At 40.2% G+C, this 19,842-nt stretch overlaps 1 protein-coding gene across 3 annotated transcripts in view; it reads right to left on the bottom strand.

The window, feature by feature from the left end:
• FHIP2A (FHF complex subunit HOOK interacting protein 2A) overlaps nt 1-19,831 on the bottom strand; it is a 35,412-nt gene extending 15,581 nt beyond the window's left edge. Inside the window, exons 1-8 of one of the 3 annotated variants that reach the window (XM_004374867.2) lie at nt 19,493-19,831; nt 11,734-11,812; nt 7,393-7,562; nt 4,698-4,802; nt 4,175-4,297; nt 1,707-2,000; nt 1,332-1,528; nt 122-236 (exon numbers count right to left, since the gene is read on the bottom strand). In XM_004374867.2, coding sequence (XP_004374924.1) covers nt 122-236; nt 1,332-1,528; nt 1,707-2,000; nt 4,175-4,297; nt 4,698-4,802; nt 7,393-7,562; nt 11,734-11,812; nt 19,493-19,537 — 1,128 coding nt within the window. In that variant the 5' untranslated portion in view covers nt 19,538-19,831. Of the gene's footprint in view, nt 1-121; nt 237-1,331; nt 1,529-1,706; nt 2,001-4,174; nt 4,298-4,697; nt 4,803-7,392; nt 7,563-11,733; nt 11,813-14,857; nt 15,415-17,350; nt 17,738-19,492 lie in introns of those variants that run through there. The other 2 variants (XM_023729978.1, XM_023729977.1) reach the window with 2 other exon arrangements.
• Nucleotides 19,832-19,842: the final 11 nt, after the last annotated feature.

The following is a 19,842-nucleotide window of genomic DNA, read 5'->3' as shown; positions in this document are numbered from 1 at the left end:
TACTAACTGTGCTATCCTCACTAGGATGTTTAAGATGCATTCAGGGATATAATGAAAGATTCAAATTTTACTTAGCAGGTATTTTAAAATTATCAATAAGCAACAACAAAAATATTCAAACCTTTTGTGCTTCCTTAATGAGCTGATCACAATAATCAAACCAGGAAAGAAATGAAATTAAGGCTCGTTTTCCTGGAAACGCTGACGCATCTTCTTTATGACTATAGGAGTCCAAGCTGTAGGACGCAGAAGAAATGCGAAGTCCAAAGTTATCCAAAAACGTTAACCCCACTCGGTTCATACAAAACAATGAAGACGCGTGAATGAACTCGTGTAGCAGGAGCAGGATATATTCACACAGGCAATGCTGGGTGACAAACAAAGGACGGCTGAAAGCCAAAGATGACAGGAAACTTTGCAAATAAAAGTTGTGAATAATTTTCACTCATTAAGCAGGGAAGAAAGAAACTACAGCAGAATGGGACTGCAGAAGAAAAATAAACCATTTAGACAACTCCTTATATTCCCATTATAAATTATCAAGTAACTGCAACTAAAAGGACGAGATGTGCTCAGAAAAGGAAGGTGAAGAAGGAGTGCAAACAAGAAACGACTGAATGGTATGCTTCTCGTCCTGCCTTAAAATGCGACACGGTGGAAATGTTAACAGTTGGGTCTGCCCTACAGATACTGACAGAACACAGGGCAGAAAGACAAGTAAAAAACACTAGGAAAAGCACCAAAAGTTATGTGGCAAAATATTAGACTGTATATAGGGGGCAGGACAATGGGTAATCTTATTTATGCTGCTTTATACTTTTTAATAAATTGTGAATAATCTGCAATAATCATGTCTTCCTAGGAGAGTCAGGGAGGAGGGGGACCCTAAAAGGTAGGTAGAAAAGATGAAAGAATGAAATAGAAGGAAAGATTCCATAAAAACAGGACACAAAACATGTGACTGCCCTTGGGGCTGAGGGAATTATTTATAAAAAAGGAGAGTCTTTCTTTTGGGGCGTTTTGTTTTTAATAAAAATAATCCAGGTAAAGTTATCAGTATCAATGTGTCAGCCCTTAAAAACTGATCACTATAATGGATAAAATGAAAAGCAGCTTAACTACGTAACAGCTGGATCGCTTCCACATCAGTTTCTTACTACGGACAGAAAACAAATTTAACATAAGCCTCAACAAAATAATCCCATTTAATCATCATTAGTAATGTTACATTGTTCAGAACTAAAGATTTCTACCACTGCAAAATAGAAAGATTTCAGAAATTTAGGTGCAAAAAGTCACCTTTATGGAAAAACGCAAATAATGGTTCTTACCCCCAGTTAATTGCTTCCACTGTTTCAATATCTAACGGATCCACGGACTGAGGTAGGGCCCTGTACAGGGAAGCCAGCCTGTCTGTCAGCAGTTCACACAAGCAAGTGCTCTGTGTGAGGCACTTTGCAGCCGCAGGCTCCGGCAAACTCACTAACAACATCAAACCCTCACAGGCTTTCACAGCTATCCGGCCATCCTGAGGAAAAGAGACACATACCACTTTATTTCTTGAATTAGATATATATCAAGTTGCTTGGGAAAATTCAATGTATAAGGACTTAACGTTTTACACTGAAAGAAGAATATATATACGTATTTTACATGTTTATTACTGTGGCCGTATTAGGGAAAAAAGGGTAAAGAAGAAAACTCACAGGACTTCTAGTAAGATTTAACAAGGAATTCACTAAGTTGTAGTCCTGGTTTGGACGAACCACTGAGGCCTCTGGCAGTGAAGTAACGTTGAGATTATCCAAGCTGGTGGACAGATCGTCCATCTGATGAGAAGGCTCATCTTCTAACTCTGTTTTTTCCATTCCTGTAGCACCAGATAGTTCCTCCCGCTGACTGGACTGTCCTGTATCTGTTGACAAGGCACCCTGATCTTTTAACGAGTCCTCTGAAGTTATATCTGATGTTCCTTTAGAAGCCAAAGACTTTAGCTTATTCTGAAAAGGAGTACATGTTCTGTAAGATTCACACCAATAGCCTATTAACCAGAAATCATATTTTTAATGTAGTTTTCTATCGTCAACATTCAACATGTCTAACCAATGAAGCGGTAAATAGTAAGTACTGTGACGAACGAAAATTATTGCATGGGGAAGAGAATGAACTTTGGGAAGAAAAATCTCTTCTTAGCCCAAAGGAGGTACTTCTTATAAATACGTATCAAAAACTAGAAGAACTATAATACTCCCCCTCATTAATAAATCTTTAGAAATCTGAAATCTTAAGATTATACTAGCCCCGTTGAAGCGAACTTTCAAAGTATGATGTAAGTGATGAAAAACAGGCATTCATAATCCTTACCACTCCCTCAACATTTAAATCCAGGTGTATCTGGCAACTTAGCTGCTCACTTACCTCCTGTAAAGGCAGATAAACCAAAAACCAAATAACCCGCTGCTGTCGAGTTGATTCTGACTCATAGTGACCCTACAGGACAGAGTAGAACTGTCCCATAGAGTTTCCAAGGAGCAGGTGGTGGATTCAAACTGCCGACCTTGTGGTTAGCAGCCAAGCTTTTAACCACTATACCACCAGAGCTCCAGGGCAGGATAGGATCCTGAATGACTTATTCATCAATGTGAAATAGAAAATGAACCCACACACTTATTAGAAGGGTTAAAATTAAAATAAAAACAAAAACCTGACAGTATCTATTGCTGACAAGGACATAGAACAACAGGGAATGCTCATCCATTGCTGAAGGGACACACAAGGATGAAGCCACTGGAAAACAGTTTGGCAGTTCCTTATAAAGTTAAATATACAATCCCACTCCTAGGTATTTACCTAAGTGAAATGAAACCTAAACTCATACAAAAACCTGAATGTGAATGCTTATAGTGGCTTTATTCATAATTGCCCAAAACTAGAAATAAACCCAAAGTCCCTCAGCTGATGAATGAGTAAGTAACAAACAGGAAGACACTTACAGATGAATCTCAATGCATTATGCTAAGTAAAAAAAGGCCAGACACAAAGGTTGATCACATTTCTATGACTTTCTGAAAAAGGCAAAACTATTACGACAGAAAACAGATCAATGATTGCCAGGGGCTGGGGATGGAGATGCAATAGCTACAAAGGGGTATGGGAATTTTTTTTAGGGTGATGGAACTATTGTATGTCTTAATTGTGGTGGTGGTTACATGACTGCATATGCTTGTCAAAATTCACAGAATGTAGACCAAAAGGAGAGTCCTTGGGTAGTGCAAATGGTTCAGTACCTGGCTACTAAATGAAAGGCTGGCCGTTTGAATCCACCCAGGGGTGCCTCAGAAGAAAGGCCTGGTACTCTACTTCTGAAACATTACAGCCATTAAAAACCTTATGGAACACAGTTCTAATCTGACACACATGGGGTCGCCATGAGTCGGAATCGACTCGATGGCAACTGGTTTACTGGGAGACCAAAAAGAGTGAACTATACTGTATATAACATACCTCAATCTTAAAAAAAAAAAAAAGATATTAAAAAAAAAAACCAAAACCAAGAACCCAAATTTTTTTCTAATATATTTCTAAATGAGTGCACTGCTGAAAAAAGAAGTGGAGGAAAGCAGGAAGTAAAATCCAAAACATCAATTCATTCAAGTAAACTATGGTTCAGTGACTATGGCTATAAAGACAGTACAAAATAGCAGAGGGATCCCAACTGTTACACCAAGCTACAGAGGTAACGAGTCACTTCTTACACCTTGTCCAAATCTATGCATACCTTCCTTACCCCAGGCCAGATTACTCACACTACACATTACAGGAAGCTTGGCTGAAGATATGATACAAACTTATGTGACTTCTCTACCCGATTCACCCTCAGGCTGTACTCTTTCCAACACTCGGCTTCACGTTTGCCCAGGACCTAAACTAGCCCAGTTGTGAAACTACTATACTGCACCAAAAAGCCCATGTATCTGGCTCAACTGCATTCTTTGAAGATCTTTTGTGTCAAGAGATTTCAAGTTAAAATAGTGATTTTAAATAAAAAATAATCCTGGGAAGTAAATCAATCAATCTGATACCCAAAATGTAATTCCTTCTAACATTATTCACAGAATTCAGTTCTAATTTTAACATAAGCATACTTACAAGGTTGACAAGAAATGTACCATACCTCGAGAAAAAAATTAACCAAGTAGGGATCTTGTTTCAGTTTTGCACACACAATACAAAGAAACTGAATTTCTTCATTTTCTGTCGGAGTTGCAAGAACTTCACCACAAAGTCGAATTAATTTCTGTCAAAAAACATTAAATTAAAAAAAAAAAGCTTAGGTTACTTTTACAAGCATGCAAATAGCCATCCATTTAGCTCAAGGATATTTAAAATTTCAAATATGCTTGCATTACCCAAAAAAATTAATGAGACATATAATAAACTCTCTGGAGATATTATGGAGGTAAATTTTAAAAAACCTTAATGCATAAAATTTTAAAAGAGAACTATAAATACACGAAGTGTACTTAATACAATGTCATTAATAAAGAAAAGTGCAAGTATTTGCTAATCTGCACATTATTTTTAGAATAATTTCCTTTATTATTATTACTCTCAGAAAAAAATCATATAAGATTATTTCTGTACAAAAAGAAACCAAACCAAATAATTTATGAAGTATTTATATAATAATAACACACCTGCACAGGTCTATGCACATTAATGTGTGGAAGCAGTGGCTGCCGGATTCTTCCCAGAAGTTTAGTGTAGAATACCAAAACCTGCTGTTTCATTCCTGGAGGACACTGGGTAGAGGGAAAAAGGAAAGCAAGAACAGACAATACGAACACACTTATTAAAAAACTAGGAGAGACAATGTGTATGAATATATTCTACTTTCTAAAGGAAAAATGCAATCAACCAATTAATGGCTGTCAGAAAAAAATTTTCAATAAATACTAATGACTGGTGTTCTAGAAATAAAATTATACATCTGAGACTATAATATAGCCGATGTAATTATGAACAGCATGGTGATGATACATCATTGAGATTTAGAGTTTGGTTCAGGCAGGGTCAGCCTGTGTATATTCTAATGCTGGGCTAACCTGAAAATATTATTGTTGACTCCCTGGCCAGAGCAAAGGCAGACCTTGTCACTTACACGTGACAGGTAATCAATAACTTTCCATCATATAAAGCCTTCTAACACATATATGTAAATAAAAGGAATCTTATGATATAAACTGCTCTGTGATTTATTCTGACAACTTCTACATTAGTTGCAAAGTTATTTATATTATGACAGCTACAGTCAATGAACATTTAATACAAAGGTTTTTATAACATCCCAGTTGTTTAAATATTTGCTGAAAAGCAGGTAAAATGGATAATTACTCATATTGTGGATAAGAGGGTACAAATTAACAAGGTTATATATTCTACAATTAAGCAGTTTATGAGTATTTCCAAAGCATTATTGTATACATGCTATCTGGAAACAGCATAAACTATCATCTTAAGCACAATAATATTTTTTAAGATAGCAAATACCTTGCATTATTCACATAGGAACACCAACAATGTTTACCATCACCATTACCAAAATAAATGTACTAGTAGAACAGGTTCCTAAATTTGTTCAGAAATCAATTAATATTAAAGCAATCTAGTGTTGTAGAATCCCTTCCTCCAAAGGACAGGGAAGAGAAAGGAGGATAGGAATAAACTGCAGAGTGTTAGGGAGCAGACGTGTTGCCCAGAAAATATAAAGTGAATAAATAAATTAAAACTGAATAAGCATAAAAACAACAAAAATAAATAAATACTACAGACTTAAAAAGAAACTGTCTCTAATGCTACTAATCGTTAACTCTATTTTGTGTTTAAATGTGTCTAGTACTTAATTTTTTTAGTTTGGTTTTCACATGTTATAAAAATTCACAGAATAGGACAGATTTTTAGAGCTGGGAGGAGGCTCCTTGACAAGGTCAGGACTGACGCCAGGCCTCCCAACCTGAACCCAAGGCTCTTTACCTTCTCTCCCAGCACCATGTGGTTGGAAAACTTGTCTTTATAAGCAACTTGAAAGTTTTGCTCCACAATATATTATTTATACTAACATATCGGCTTTGCAATGATTTTTCAAGATTCACTAGGCCTAAAAATTGGAATTGGTCCACTCATCAGTGAAGTTAATGTCCCAATCATCAATGACATTCTCTTTCAAAATTATGAAAAATAATTCCTATTTTTATAATCCATTTTCACTGGGTTCTTTCTCATATCCTTTGTTTTTTTTTGAAGACTTTATTGTGCTTTGGGTGAAAGTTTACATAGTAAATTAGTTTCCCATTCAATAATTCATACACAGATTGTTCTGTGACATTGGCTGCAATCCCCGCAATGTGTCAGCACTTTCCCCATTTCTACCCTGGGGTCCCTGTTTCCATTTGTCTGGTTTCCCTGCCCCTTCCTGCCTTCTCAGCTTTCCTTTTGGGCAAATGTTGCCCTTTTGGTCTCATTTAGTTGATTGTTATAAGGAGCGCATTCCTCACGGGTGTTATTGTTTATTTTATACAGCTGTCTACTATTCGCCTGTAAGGTGATCTCCAGGAGTGGCTTCAGTTCCAAGTTAGAAGGGTGTTTTAGAGTTACAGTCTTGGTGGTTCCTCTGGTCTCTATCAGACCAGTAGGTCTGGTCTTCTTTATTAATTTGAATTTTGTTCTACATTTTCCCCTACTCTAACTGGGAACTTCTATTGTGTTCCTGGTCAGTGTGGCCAGCAGTGATAGCTGGGCACTATCTAGTTCTTCTGGTCTCAGGCTTGTGGAGGCTGTGGTTCATGTGGGCCATGAGTCCTCTGGACTAATTGCTTACTTGAGTCTTCGGTTTTCTTCATTCTCTGCTGCCCCAAACAGGAAGAGACCAATCTCAGATGGCCGCCTGCATGCTTTTAAGACCTTAGAGGCGACTCACCAAACTAGGATGTAGAGCAGTATCATCAGGAACTATGTTATGCCAATTGACCCAGGTGTCCCCCAAGACTATGGTCCTCAGCCCTCAATCCCCGTATCTGTCCTGCGAGGTGTCGGTTATGTCTAAGTCTCATATTCTTTGATTCTGAGCACATGTATGTGAGTTTATTTTCACAAATGTTTACACTGTAATTTGAGGCAGCCTAAGTACCAACTGCTGTCTACAGCATTTGCTATCTCTGTGGATGCCACATTCATAGAGGCTACAATTTTCCTTTTTTTATAGTACTAACTTGAATCTTGCCACGCTTAATATATACCTCTGTAATTAAATTTGGTACCTGGCAGAGTCTTTATTTCTAAAACATTAACGCACGTGTTACAGGCCCAAGAACATGATGTGGATAAGGAACTTACATCAGCTTTCCCTAAGGTATATAATGTTTCCAAGATCTTGTGATGAAGCAAATATTCCATACATGGCCCCGTCTCTCCAGATTCCCGTTCATTTTCTTCTTGTACCAATATATCTAACATCTGCTCCAGATGAGATGGAATGTTTGTATCTGTCACTGGGGCTTTATCATCTAAACAATAAAAAATATTCATGAAATAAACATTTTTTTAACTATGCATTTACACCTGAAATATTCTTTATTTCCCTATTCCTATTTGAACTGAGAAAAAAATGAACTATACACTTAAGTGAGGTTTATACACAAGATATAATTATCTTTGCTAGAAATTAAGCAATGCTTTTTGCCATGCTCTTATTCAGAAACTGAGTCAATATACTGAAATATGGTCTATACGTTAATATTCATCCATAGTAACTCAGAAATAAGGCCCATTTACATGGGAAGTGGGAACATGATCAGGAAAAATACATGGAACATCAGAATTTTGCATGTACTTGTTAATCTCACACAAATTTTTTTTTTTCCATTAGCCAGTTAAGACGATTTGAATTTTAAGTGGTGTAGTAGCTAGGATTCGGCACTTTCACCTGGGTTCGGTTCCTGGTCAGGGAAAACTTTGGAGCCCTGGTGGTGCAGTGGTTAGGAGCTCAGCTACTAACCAGAAGGTCAGCAGTTTGAATCCACCAGCTGCTCCTTGGAAACTTTGTGGGGCAGTTCTACTCTGACCTATAGGGTCGCTATGAGTCAGAATCGACTCGACAGCAATGGGTTTTATATAGAAACATGTTGGCCTTGAACATTAAGCTGAACAACCCAGGATATATGGAGAGTTGTTGTTGTTAGCTGCTGTTGAGTAGGCTCCAACTCACAGTGACACTATGTACAACAGAACGAAACACTGCCCGGTCCTACACCATCCTCACAGTTGTTGCTATGTTTGAGCCCATTACTGCAGCCACTGTGTCAATCTATCTCATTGAGGGTCTTCCTCTTTTTCGCTGACCCTCTACTTTACCAAGCATGATGTCCCTCTCCACGGACTGGTCCCTCCTGATAACATGTCCAAAGTAAATGAGAGGAAGTCTCGCCGTCTTCTAAGGATAATTCTGGCTGTACTTCTTCCAAGACAGATTTGTTCATTCTTCTGGCTGTCGTATATTCAATATTCTTACCAACACCATAATTCAAAGACATCAATTCTTCTTCAGTCTTCCTTATTCACCGTCCAGCTTTTGCACACATTATGAGGTAACCGGCTTGGGCCAGGTGCACCTTAGTGCTCAAAGTGACATCTTTGCTTTCTAACACTCTAAAGAGGTCTTCTGCAATAGATTTGCCAATGCGATATGTCATTTGATTTCTCGACTGCTGCGTCCACGGGCGTTGACTGTGGATCCAAGTAAAATGAAACCCTTGACAACTTCTATGTTTTCTCCATTTATCATGATGTTGCTTACTGATCCAGTTGTGAAAATTTTTGTTTTTTCTGTTTTCTTTATGCTGAGGTGTACCAGATGCCCCTAATAACCAAAAAACCAAACCTGCTGCCATTGAGTTGCTTCTGACCCATAGTGACCCTGCAGGACAGAGCAGAACTGCCCCACAGGGTTTCCAAGGAGTGGCGGTGAAATCCAACGGCCGACCTTTTGGTTAGCAGCCTGAGCTCTTAACTGCTTTGACACGAGGAGGACTCCAGATAGATTGCATAAAATACTTTAAGGCAAGAATGTATGCATTTCCTTAAAACCATGAAAGCAGGGGGAACTCACAAACACTAAGAATAGTCATTTGAAAAGGCAGCAGTTCTCAAAAGACAAGTCTATTGATCTTTGGCTAAACATCCAAATTAAGTTAGAAATTGTATTTTACATTTAAAGGTATTTTATTTTTGTCTGATTTTTACTTATTGCACAAACATAATAGATTTTTCTTTAAGAAAAAAATCACCCATGACCCCATCAGATTGTCAAATCAACTCTTCTCATTTGTTTATGTTCCCTTCCAGGTAAATGATGTGTGTCCAATCACTCTGCATACCCTCTAGTGTTTACCTATATATTCCTCAAGGGAGCCTGTAGTGCTACTTAGCAATGCTAGTATTCTCTACTTAGACCTGTGGACCAGGTCCAGGCCCGCCACTTGTTTCTGTAAATAACGCTGTATTGGAACAATGGAACGCTCATTCTTCTCCGTACTGTCTATGGCTGCTTTGGCATGACAACAGCACAGCTGAGTAGTTACAACAGGGACTATTTGGCCCTTTACAGAAGTCAGCCAATCCCTGCCCTAATTTATTCACATTCCCCCATATTCACTCTCCATCCTTCCTATTCCCTGAGAAAAAAAGAAGCAACCAGAAGATAATTTCAACAGACGCCCTCCACATTTACCCTCTTTCTGCACTTATACCCACAGGTTCTATTTTCCATTATTAATTTTTATGGATGAACTGTCCACATGCCAATTTAAGGCCAAGGCTTCCCCTGTTCACTAGAGACCATCCTCCTTGCCTACTTAAGGATATTGCTCCAAAATTGTCTCTTTTCAGACTTGTATCCCTTTCTCGCTCTACTAAATCACTCCCCTCCAACTATAAACTGCAGTATCTTCCATCTTTAAAAAATACTAAAAACCTCTCTTGTAGCCTCATCTCCCTCTGGCTGCTGCCCCATTTTTCAGCTCTGCTTTACACTAACATTCCTCAGAAGAGCAGTTTACACACATTGTCTATACATGTCCCGCCCCCGATCTTCTCTTAAACCCACTGCAATCAGGCTTTCACCCTCCTTCTGCCATTGAAGGGGCTCCTATCTAATGAGCTCCTTGTGAATAAATCCAATGATCCATTCTTAGTCTTCATTAACTAGACACCAGCATCACTGTACACAGTTAGTCCCTCTCTCCTCTTTGGCTTTTAGGACACCATTCTCTCTTGGCTCTTCTTCTGCCTCACTGGCAAAAGCAGCTTCCTCTGACAGCCTTCTCACCTTCCCAGCCTCTACACACAGTGCCCAAGGGCTCAGTTCCATCCATCTTCTCTTTTCCATCTATCCTCACTCCCTTGATAATCTCATCCAGTCTCATGGTTTTAAATACTACTTATATGCTGATAACTCTCAATTTCAGATCTCTAGTTTAGACCTCCTCCTTGAATTATAGATTTCTATCTCCAACTGTCTACTTGGCATATTGAATTAGATAATGTGCAGCTCAAACTCAACACATCTAAAATTCCCTTGCAAACCTGCTCCTCCTGCAGTCTCCCCATTCTCTGTTTTTCTAACTGCTTAAGCCCAAAACTCTGGAGCTATCCTTTCACTCTTATTCTCTCATACCCAATATTCAATCCATCAACAAATCTTCCTTCAAAATATACCCAGAAAACAACCACTTCTCACTACCTCCACCTGGTCTAAGCCACCACCATTTCTTGCTTAGACCGTTGCAATAGCTCCCTAACTGTTCTACCAGCTACCATCCCTGTATCCCTTATTTTTCACAGAGCCAAAGTAACCCTTTAAAATATATTGTGTTACATCTCTGCTCCAAACCCTCCAGTGGCTTCCCGAGTAAAAGCCAAAGCCCTTGGCTTACACAGCCTTATGTGAATTACTCCGTGTGAATCTGCCCCTTCCTCCTCCCAGTCAGCTGTCTGACTTCATCTTCTACCACGTTTTGCCTCGTTCACTTTGCTCTGGCCACACTGGTTTACCTGTAGTACCTGGAATACTCCAAGCATGCTGCATGCTCCTGCCTCGGGGTCTGTGCACTTAGTCCTCTTCCTGGAACGATCCTCCCCCAGATATCCACTAGGCTTGCTTCCTTTCTCCTTCAGCAGTCAGCTCAGACATCACCTTGTGCAATGAGGCTTTCTCTAACCTAAAATAGCCAACTGCCCTCCCTCCTCAAACACACACTTCTTAGGGCTTCATCTTCTCCTTAACACTTACCATCTGACACACTATATGTATTTGTCTATTTATTGTTTGCCTCTACCAATCAATATATAAGCTCTATTAGGACAAGGATTTTGTCTGTTTGATTGACTGTTCTATCACTCAGTGCCTAGCAAAATGCTTGACACACAGTAGGTGTTCAACAGATATATATTTTTTATGAATGAATAAATAAATCTCTAAGATGAATTAAAGGTAAAATAGTTTATAAATTTAAATATAAAATAACTTTGAAAACTTATTTAAAATATATTTTAATGTGATATCACTAAATTGTACACCTGAAAAATGTTTAATTGGCAAATATTGTATTATAGATACTTTTACAACTTTACTTAAGTATCCAAATGTTCTATTCAATTAATATTAGCATTGTTTCTTACCTGAAGTCTCTATGTAGTAATGTGTAATTGCCTTCCAGTGATAAACAAAATCTTCTTGTAAAGGAAGAGAAGGTGCAAGCTGCACAAACCCAGACACAAAAAGACACAACAATGAAGAAAATGGCATTAAAAGGCTTCTATAAAGTATAACTCTATGCTTGTCTATTAGGAGGTAAAAGGAACACAAACTATAAGAGGTGAACTTTAATTGGATTCTCTATGCCAGATATCAAAGAGAAACTAAGTGAGTAGAATCCAAGAAAGTAACAGTGATTTATTAAGAAAGATGAAAAACATTTATCAACATAATTACACCATGATTTTGGGCCTTTTCTCTTCCCCTGAACCTAGTAACTACCTATGGCTTCTATTCCTGAGGTATCAGTGAAATGAAATGATCAATAACCAGGGATCTTTGTACCTGGGACTTTGACAGGCGAGACAGTAAACAGCTGCTATGTCATCAGTTACACATCATCACTACTACTACATGTAGCAAAGTCAACTTCCTAATCAGATGAAAACTGTTCCCCACTTTCAGTGACGTATGGATATACATCCTTTCTCTTAAAGTCTGGATTAGGTAGCACATATTTGTAGCAAAATAACTAATTCCACAAAGTAAAAAGTTTTACATTTTAGCTTTGAAATTTACTTCAGAAATGTTAAGACCAAAATTATATCCCTTCAGCCATCTCATAGCAAGCCTATAAGTGTTTCAAATGTGTGTTAAATGGATAGAAGAAGACTTGGATGCACCTTCTACAACATTTCCTTTTCCTTAAAAAGAGTGTGAGAGAGCGAGAGCTACACCAGTCCTAGTATCGTCAATAAATTTTAGTTGAAAGTACAGAGCTGACTGAGCTCAGTTAAAACCAACAGGTGTGTATTCTGGGAACCTAAGAGATGTCAGTGTAATCTTTCATTTTGATATGCTTTATCTAACCAGATGATCTAAAATAGGTCACCTTCCTCCCATACTTCTACATGTTCCACTGATACTTCTCGGTGATCACAGCGGGGACCTCAAAGTTGACAACTCTGTCAGAGCAATTTTCAGACTATTGAGCAAATTACAAATATTGGTCACAGACAACTAACGTGTTTCAATCCGGAAGAGGAAATGTACTTACCTAAAAAAGGGACCAGAAAATTGTTCAGCAATCATCAACATCTTAATGCTAAACTAAGTCTTCCTAGACTTGCCTATTCGCACCCCTAATAATAGTACTAGACTAAAAGAATACTAGTATTCCTCATTTACAAGTAGAATGCTGTGAAATCTCAAAAACAAGGGACTTTAAGATCTTTAAGAAAGGAGTTAAAACCTCTGAGAGTACTGTACTTCAAAGAGAACATGAAGAGAGAAATTACATGTGGGAGAGTTGAGAAAAAAATTAGGAAGAAAAATAAGAATGCAAGTATTAACTTGGGAAAAAAGAGTAATCTTCCTGAAAATTTTAGATTAAAAAATCTGCCTGTTTTAACCCATCACTTGTTTTTAGAATTCTCTTCACAGTATGTACATTTTCCGGACCTCATTTTTATATAGACTAGCTTTATATGGAGTCGCTGCATTGGGAAAACAGTGTGCTTGGCTGCTAACTGAAAGGTTGAAGGTTCAAACCCACCCAGAGGCACCTCGGAAAAGGCCAGACAATCTACCTCTGAAAAATCACCTGTTGAAAACCCTACAGATCACAGTTCTATTCTGACACACATGGGGTCATCATGAGTTGGAATCAACTCCATTGCAACTGATTACTGTTAGCTTTATATAGTTAAATGTATTAACAACTGGGTCACATGAAATTTTGTTGTTTTGAGAAATATATCTAGTTTCCTAAGTGTAAATGTTGTGATCTGTTATGTTTTCCTGAGGGCATCTCCTGGGTATATAAAGAATTACAACCTTGTTCCAGATTATTTCACCAATGGGACTCGACTCTAGTTCAAGGGTAAGTCGGTAGCCCAGAGGTCTCACAGGATTTATGTTAGGACTTTTGCTGCTGGTTACAGTCAAGTTCAAAGCAGGATGGTGTTATTTGGTTTGTAAACGTTTCTCTCCCAGGAGTTATATTTAAATAAGAAATCTATTTAAGTAGACCGTTAAACAGTTCTAATTGCTAATAACTTGGTTAGTTAACAATCTTGTTCAACATGAATAATTTCCTTATTTATGTGAAACTTCCTAGTAAACCTGCCTCTTGCATTACTAATTCTGACAAGCAAATTTCCTGTTTTATCATTGCATGAAAATATGCATGCTCTGGTGAAAAACGGAAGAGATGTGTTAACCAGCAAGTTGAAGTTCTAATTTATCTGTTTACAAATAGAGGTTCAACTTTAAAAAAAATCACATAATCATATCTCAACCAAAAATTGACATAACTGCGTATCTTGGGCCTCGCCTTCTCTGTGAAGCCTTTCCCAACTGCGCCTGCCTAGGAGACAGTCCTCTGTACACCTGCCCATGGCGCCCTGTCTCCCAGCCCTTACCCCACCTTTGTAACTGCTTCATTATCCATCTCCTCCACTACACGGTAAACTCTGTGAGGGCTGGGACTGGATCATCTTTTTCATCACTCAATCTCAGTGTCTAACAGTGGTGGGGCAGAGTATGTGTTCAATAATATTTACTGAATGAATCAATGAATGACATGTTTACTAAGCAGTTATGTGCCAGGCACAGTGCTACAAAGTTTACACATACCATACAGTCTTAAATTCTCACAATAAACTTCTGTTTTGCTCAAATAAACTCCTACGAAACACTGCTTGCAAGTAGGAAGCCAAGACCGTCTTTCTCCAAAATGACCAGCACACAAAAGGATCTACGTTGATAATTCAGAGGAAAGTTGGTGTTCTAAAAGCCACGTCTGCTTCCTGTCTCACGTGTACTGTAAACATTACACTCCCAGATCTTTTAAAATGCTTTTTCCTCCCCGCAACTTTCCTAATGCCCCTCCCCATTTTCTCTGCCTCTCCAAAGTCCAGCTCAAGACCTGTTTCCTCTACAGGGCCTTCTCCAACCACTCCAGTCCCAATGCTTTCTCCCTTCCTCCTATAGAACTCACTGGCTAAACCACCCACCCAGCAAGTAATAATAATGGTTACCACTTACTGAGCCATTACGATGAGCCAGATACTGCACTGAGCACTTTATGTGCATCATCTCATTTTAATATTCGTAACAATTCTATGAGATAGATAAATTCTTTCCATTTTACAATGAAGAAACTGAAATGTACAGCATAGAAGTAAGGGTTAGAGGCGGGCCTGAAACCCTGTTCTATCTGACGCTAGGGGCTGGGCCACACTCTTGTGTACTCCTTATACTATAATCTAACTTGTGTATTTGTTTTGTCTCATTGTGAGCAAGGACACGGCTAATACCGTGTTTCTTCTCTTGCACTATGCTATGCTTTCAGGTGGGCTCATAAACGTTTGCTGAATGCTCGAAACACTGAAGTTAGAGATCACTAGTTGGAAAATACACTTAAGAAAACACTGTATATATTTGATGAGGCTTTAATTCCCCAGGCAGAGCAGATCTCTAAAGAATTGCTGGCCCCAACAACAAAAAACCAAATCCAAAACCAAACCCGCTGCCGTCGAGTTGATTCCGATTCACAGAGACACAACAGAACAGAGAACTGCCCCCGTAGGGTTTCCAAGGCTGTAAATCTTTATGGAAGTGGACTGCCACATCCTTCTGGAGGGTTCAAACCACTGACCTTTCGGTTAGCAGCCGAGCTTAACCACTGCACCACCAGGGCTCCTTCAGTCACCGTTAACTTACTCTCAAGGATAATTTGAGGAGAAAATATTGCATTCATATTCTGAAAGATGACTTTCACTGAGTTAATTAGTTAAAACGGGTAAGATTTGCTTCCATGGCACTGCCCTTTATTCTCTCTGGAATAAATCTGCCTTCAAGGGTGAAATTGGTTGGAACTGAAGACAAACCAGTGCCTGGCAGATTAGCTGGCACCTATTGGGCCCTCAACAAATACTCAATTGTACTAAAAGGAAAGTGTTATATTTATCCTTTGGAGAAGTTGTCCTAAAATGATCCAGTCCAACCTGGCAACTGCAGCAGAGGCCTGATTGCAGACTTGTGACACGTGGCAGCTGGCTACCAGAATAGATGGATTTCATAAGACTTTTATTGGCTACTTATTGCCCATCATTTCTACACTGACAGAAGAAGTGTCACTCCTGAAGAGGGCAGCAGGAATTCGCATTACAGTTCATGTTTTTTGAGTAAACTGTGAATTTCTCTCCTAAACTAAAAATGCAGTCTGTCAGCTTAATGACACATGAATAGTTAACAGTGATGAGAAACTATTAAACAATAAAGAAAATTCTACATTTAAACTTTATTTAAATGAATATGCATTTGATCAACGAAAAAAAAAAAAAACATGTGAAGGCTAATCCAATTGAATAAGAATACAAAAAGTAATGTAACACCAAAATGGTTGGAAAAACATTACTCTGCAGACTCATCTAAAGATACAGCTGTTAAATAAAGGTCAGGTAGTTGTCCAGGCACAGGATTCTGTCCCCTGTGTTTAATCCTAAAAATGATGCCAATTGGAACATTATATCGGGCAAATGGATAGGCAAATTAAAAGAAGTGGGGAGAAAAGCAAATGAAATGAACTGAGCAATAGTAAAATGAATTTATATAAGAAACTATCAAGCAAATAAATAAAGAGAACTGAATAACTGGGAACCAAATTTGGGGTACGAAAGAACATTCTTCAAATACTACAAGGATGGTTTATTTATCATTACATATTAGTTGATATCCAGGAAAAAATTAGTACGTCAAAAACTGTCCATGAGATTTAACATCCTCTCAAGGTAAATAGGCTCAAAATACTAATAAAAACATTACCTTTCTAAACATAATGGGTTACTATCTAGGACCAACCAAAAAAACCAAACCCATGGCCATCAAGTTGATTCCGACTAATAGCGACCCTATAGAGTTTCCAAGGCCGTAAACCTCAATGGAAGCAGACTGCCACATCTTTCTCCTGCAGAGCCACTGGTGGTTCTGAACTTTTGAGTTAACAGTCAATCGCTTTAACCACTGTCCCTAGGACCAGGTGAATGTAATCTGCTCTTACTTTTTCAAACTTCAGCAAAGTAGAGAACCTGGATATTACAGAGCCTGCCAGACAATTTACGTGGATAATCTGGTAGATGCTAACATATGGTCGGTGAGATAGATCACTTTTACGTGGTCTTTCTCGCTATGGTCTTGTAATTCCCTCCAAAAGACTGGGATTATGCAAATGACGGCTTGTGGCCCACCAAGGGGACTGGATAGCTTGCTAATAATGTAAATGAGGTGCATGGCCCCCCCAGGGAGCATGCAAATAAAGGTATATGGAACCCTAACAAGGGGACTGGTCAGTTTTGCCATCCCACTAGGCTTAAGAGAGCCAATTCCAAAGCAGAGAGGGAACCTGACTACCACCAAGAAGACAGAACAGAGAAGAGACAAGAGCAGAGCCATCCGTTGGACCTGGGATCCATGCACTGAAACCCTAAACCCAGGAGACAGAGAAAGAGCTGTAACACCGAAGGTGGCTGGAAGTACCTGCAGAGACAGAGCGGCAACAGAGGCAGCAGAACCAGGAGATCCACGGGAGACAGCAAGGTGGGCTTCTCACCCATGCAGTGAGAAAGATGAGTGCCTCCAGGCACTTGGTGGAGCTAAGTTTGCTGACCTGAGAAGCTAGAGCTGAGCACCTTCAGGCCAAGGCTTAAGGGCAGCGTGGTATACCTCACGCACTTATTGGTAGAGTTAAAAGAGCTTTGTAACAGGGCAGAGGCAGAGTGTCAGAGAGAGATGTGCCTGTAGGTAAGGCTGAGAAGAGCCTGTGCTGATGGAAGAACTGTATCCTAAGCGCCCCCGAAACTGACTGTAACCTGTTACTTCCCTAATAAACCCTATAACTGTGTGAGTATGGTCTGTGAGTTCTGTGTGGCCATTGCAACGAAAGCTATCGAGTCCAGCACAAAAGTAGAGAGTGCTGTGGGAGGGATGGTTGGAGGCTGGAGGCATGTCTGACCGCCAACTCATAGGAATCAGCCTTGGGCTGTTTATGCTGATAAAGCTTCTCTCTCCCCCTGGAGAAGTTAAGAAGACGTCAGACACTTCCACCATGCCATTTTTACAGTGTGCAATTATGAAAAGATAATTAGGACAGAACACACAGGCCTCAGGACAAAAATGAGTCTTTACCGGGAGGGCAGGAAAGCCATCTTTCTTTTTCTAAGAACTTATCATTTCTGTAAATGTCAGCCTGATAGGTAAAGAACAATGTAATAAATTTTTATTCCCAATTATCTCAGTAATAAGCTACATTCAATGTTAAAAATTAAATGATTCTTGGCATTTAAATAAATGAATATAACAAAATGTAAACTCATTCTTTTTATACATTTTAGTTAAATTCTTTTCCATAAAGAAGCTGCAAATTAACTGATGTGTACTGGCAAGTAAGGAAAACTAAGTTGTGTCTTAAAGTCTAAAACTGTCATCTCCCTCATGTGTAATATTGTTCTTCATTCCTGAAAGCCTTGCCTTTCTTGATTTGATACATTTGTTTTCCCAAGAGTTTGTAGTAGAGCTAAAGTTAGTTTTAAACATCTCCCAAGTTTATTTAAATAACAATTGCACTAAAGTTTTGACTTCATTGTTGAAATTTTAAAAAATCCACTTTTGTTAAACCTAGCTATAAAAACTGTTCTATTGCAATGGACTACAAAAAAAATTTGAGTGAATCTTAAAGTACTATACTACATAATCTGAACATGGAAAGAGAATGCCATTTAAAAGGTTAGGAAAGTAATAGTTTCTTCGCAGAATGCATTTTTTAATTTGTGCAACTCTCCCAGAGTAAAGTACAGCAACTAGCCCTCTCTTATTATTAAAACTGCAGCAAGACTTTCTCTTTTTAGTGCTTTTATTAGTGGTCTATTAGGATGTTTGGACAAAGCCTCTATAGGCTGGTGTCTAAAACCCTCCTAAGGGAGTACAACTGTAGGGTAAACGAAGACTGTCCAGAAGGGCAGAGGACAAGAAAGGAAACAGATGGTCTCTGCTCCCTGAGACCTGGGAAGCTATCTGCACCATACTCGATTCGACCCTCCAAACTCCTATTGCAGATTAATCAAAGTCCAGCTGAGTTCGGCCGCAAGGCCTGCAAAAACAAAAGCTCCTAAAATTATCAAACGGGCTCCGGTAAACTGCTTCCTCGCTAGAGTCGCTCCATTGCAAGATCATCCCTCTCCCCAAAAACATCAACAACAACAACAAAACAAAACCCAAGCCCAAGTTGTGTTTGGTCGTTTCTTTTGTCTTGCTCAATGCTGCCACTTTTTTTCGGAGGAAGCTAACGGTCAGGGAGCCCGGAAGCGCCCTGCGGCCCCGCCAGGTGCCGGGCTGGAGTAACGAGTCGCCCACCGACCCCAGTCCTCCCTGGGCACCCCCGCCCACCCTCTCCCGGAGGGAAGGAACCCATGCCGGCCCGGGATAGGGAGGAAAGGCGGGGACCTGCTCAGACCCAGGCCAAGGCCCTGCCGGCCCCAACGGCCCCGCCGCGTCCCTGGGCCTTGCCCGTCCGCCGGGCCGGGGCCGCCGAGGGCTGAGGCCGCCGGCTCTCCCCAGGGCCAGCAGGGAGCGTAGGCCGCCGCCATCCCCGGCCTGGCGTGCACCCGCAGCCCGCGGCCTTACCGCCTCCACGGCGTGCTGCAGGATGGAGGTGAACTTAGAGAACATCCTGTCCCGGGACTGCAGCAGCCGCTCCCGGGACGACCTGGAGAGCTCCTCGATCCGCCGCCGCCGCCGCCCCTGCTGCGGCTGCCGGGGCCGCTCCAGAGTGAAGGCCGGTACGGAGACGGGACGACGAGCAGAGAGCCGAGGCAGGGCCCGGCCCGGCCGCTTGAGGTGTGTGCGGACGGCGCGGCGGCTCCGTGGGCGCTGCGAAGCGGCAGGCGACGGGGAAGGCACTCGGCGCCGACTCGGGGCCCCGCGAAGCTCCGGCTGCGGTTCCGGCTGCGGCTGCCGCGCCGGCTCCGGCTTGG

The sequence above is a fragment of the Trichechus manatus genome, unplaced genomic scaffold (genome assembly GCF_000243295.1).
Source record: "Trichechus manatus latirostris isolate Lorelei unplaced genomic scaffold, TriManLat1.0 scaffold00031, whole genome shotgun sequence".
Taxonomy (NCBI): Eukaryota; Metazoa; Chordata; class Mammalia; order Sirenia; family Trichechidae; genus Trichechus; species Trichechus manatus.
Note: the sequence above shows the minus strand (reverse complement) of the source record. Positions and strands in the feature narration are given on the sequence as shown.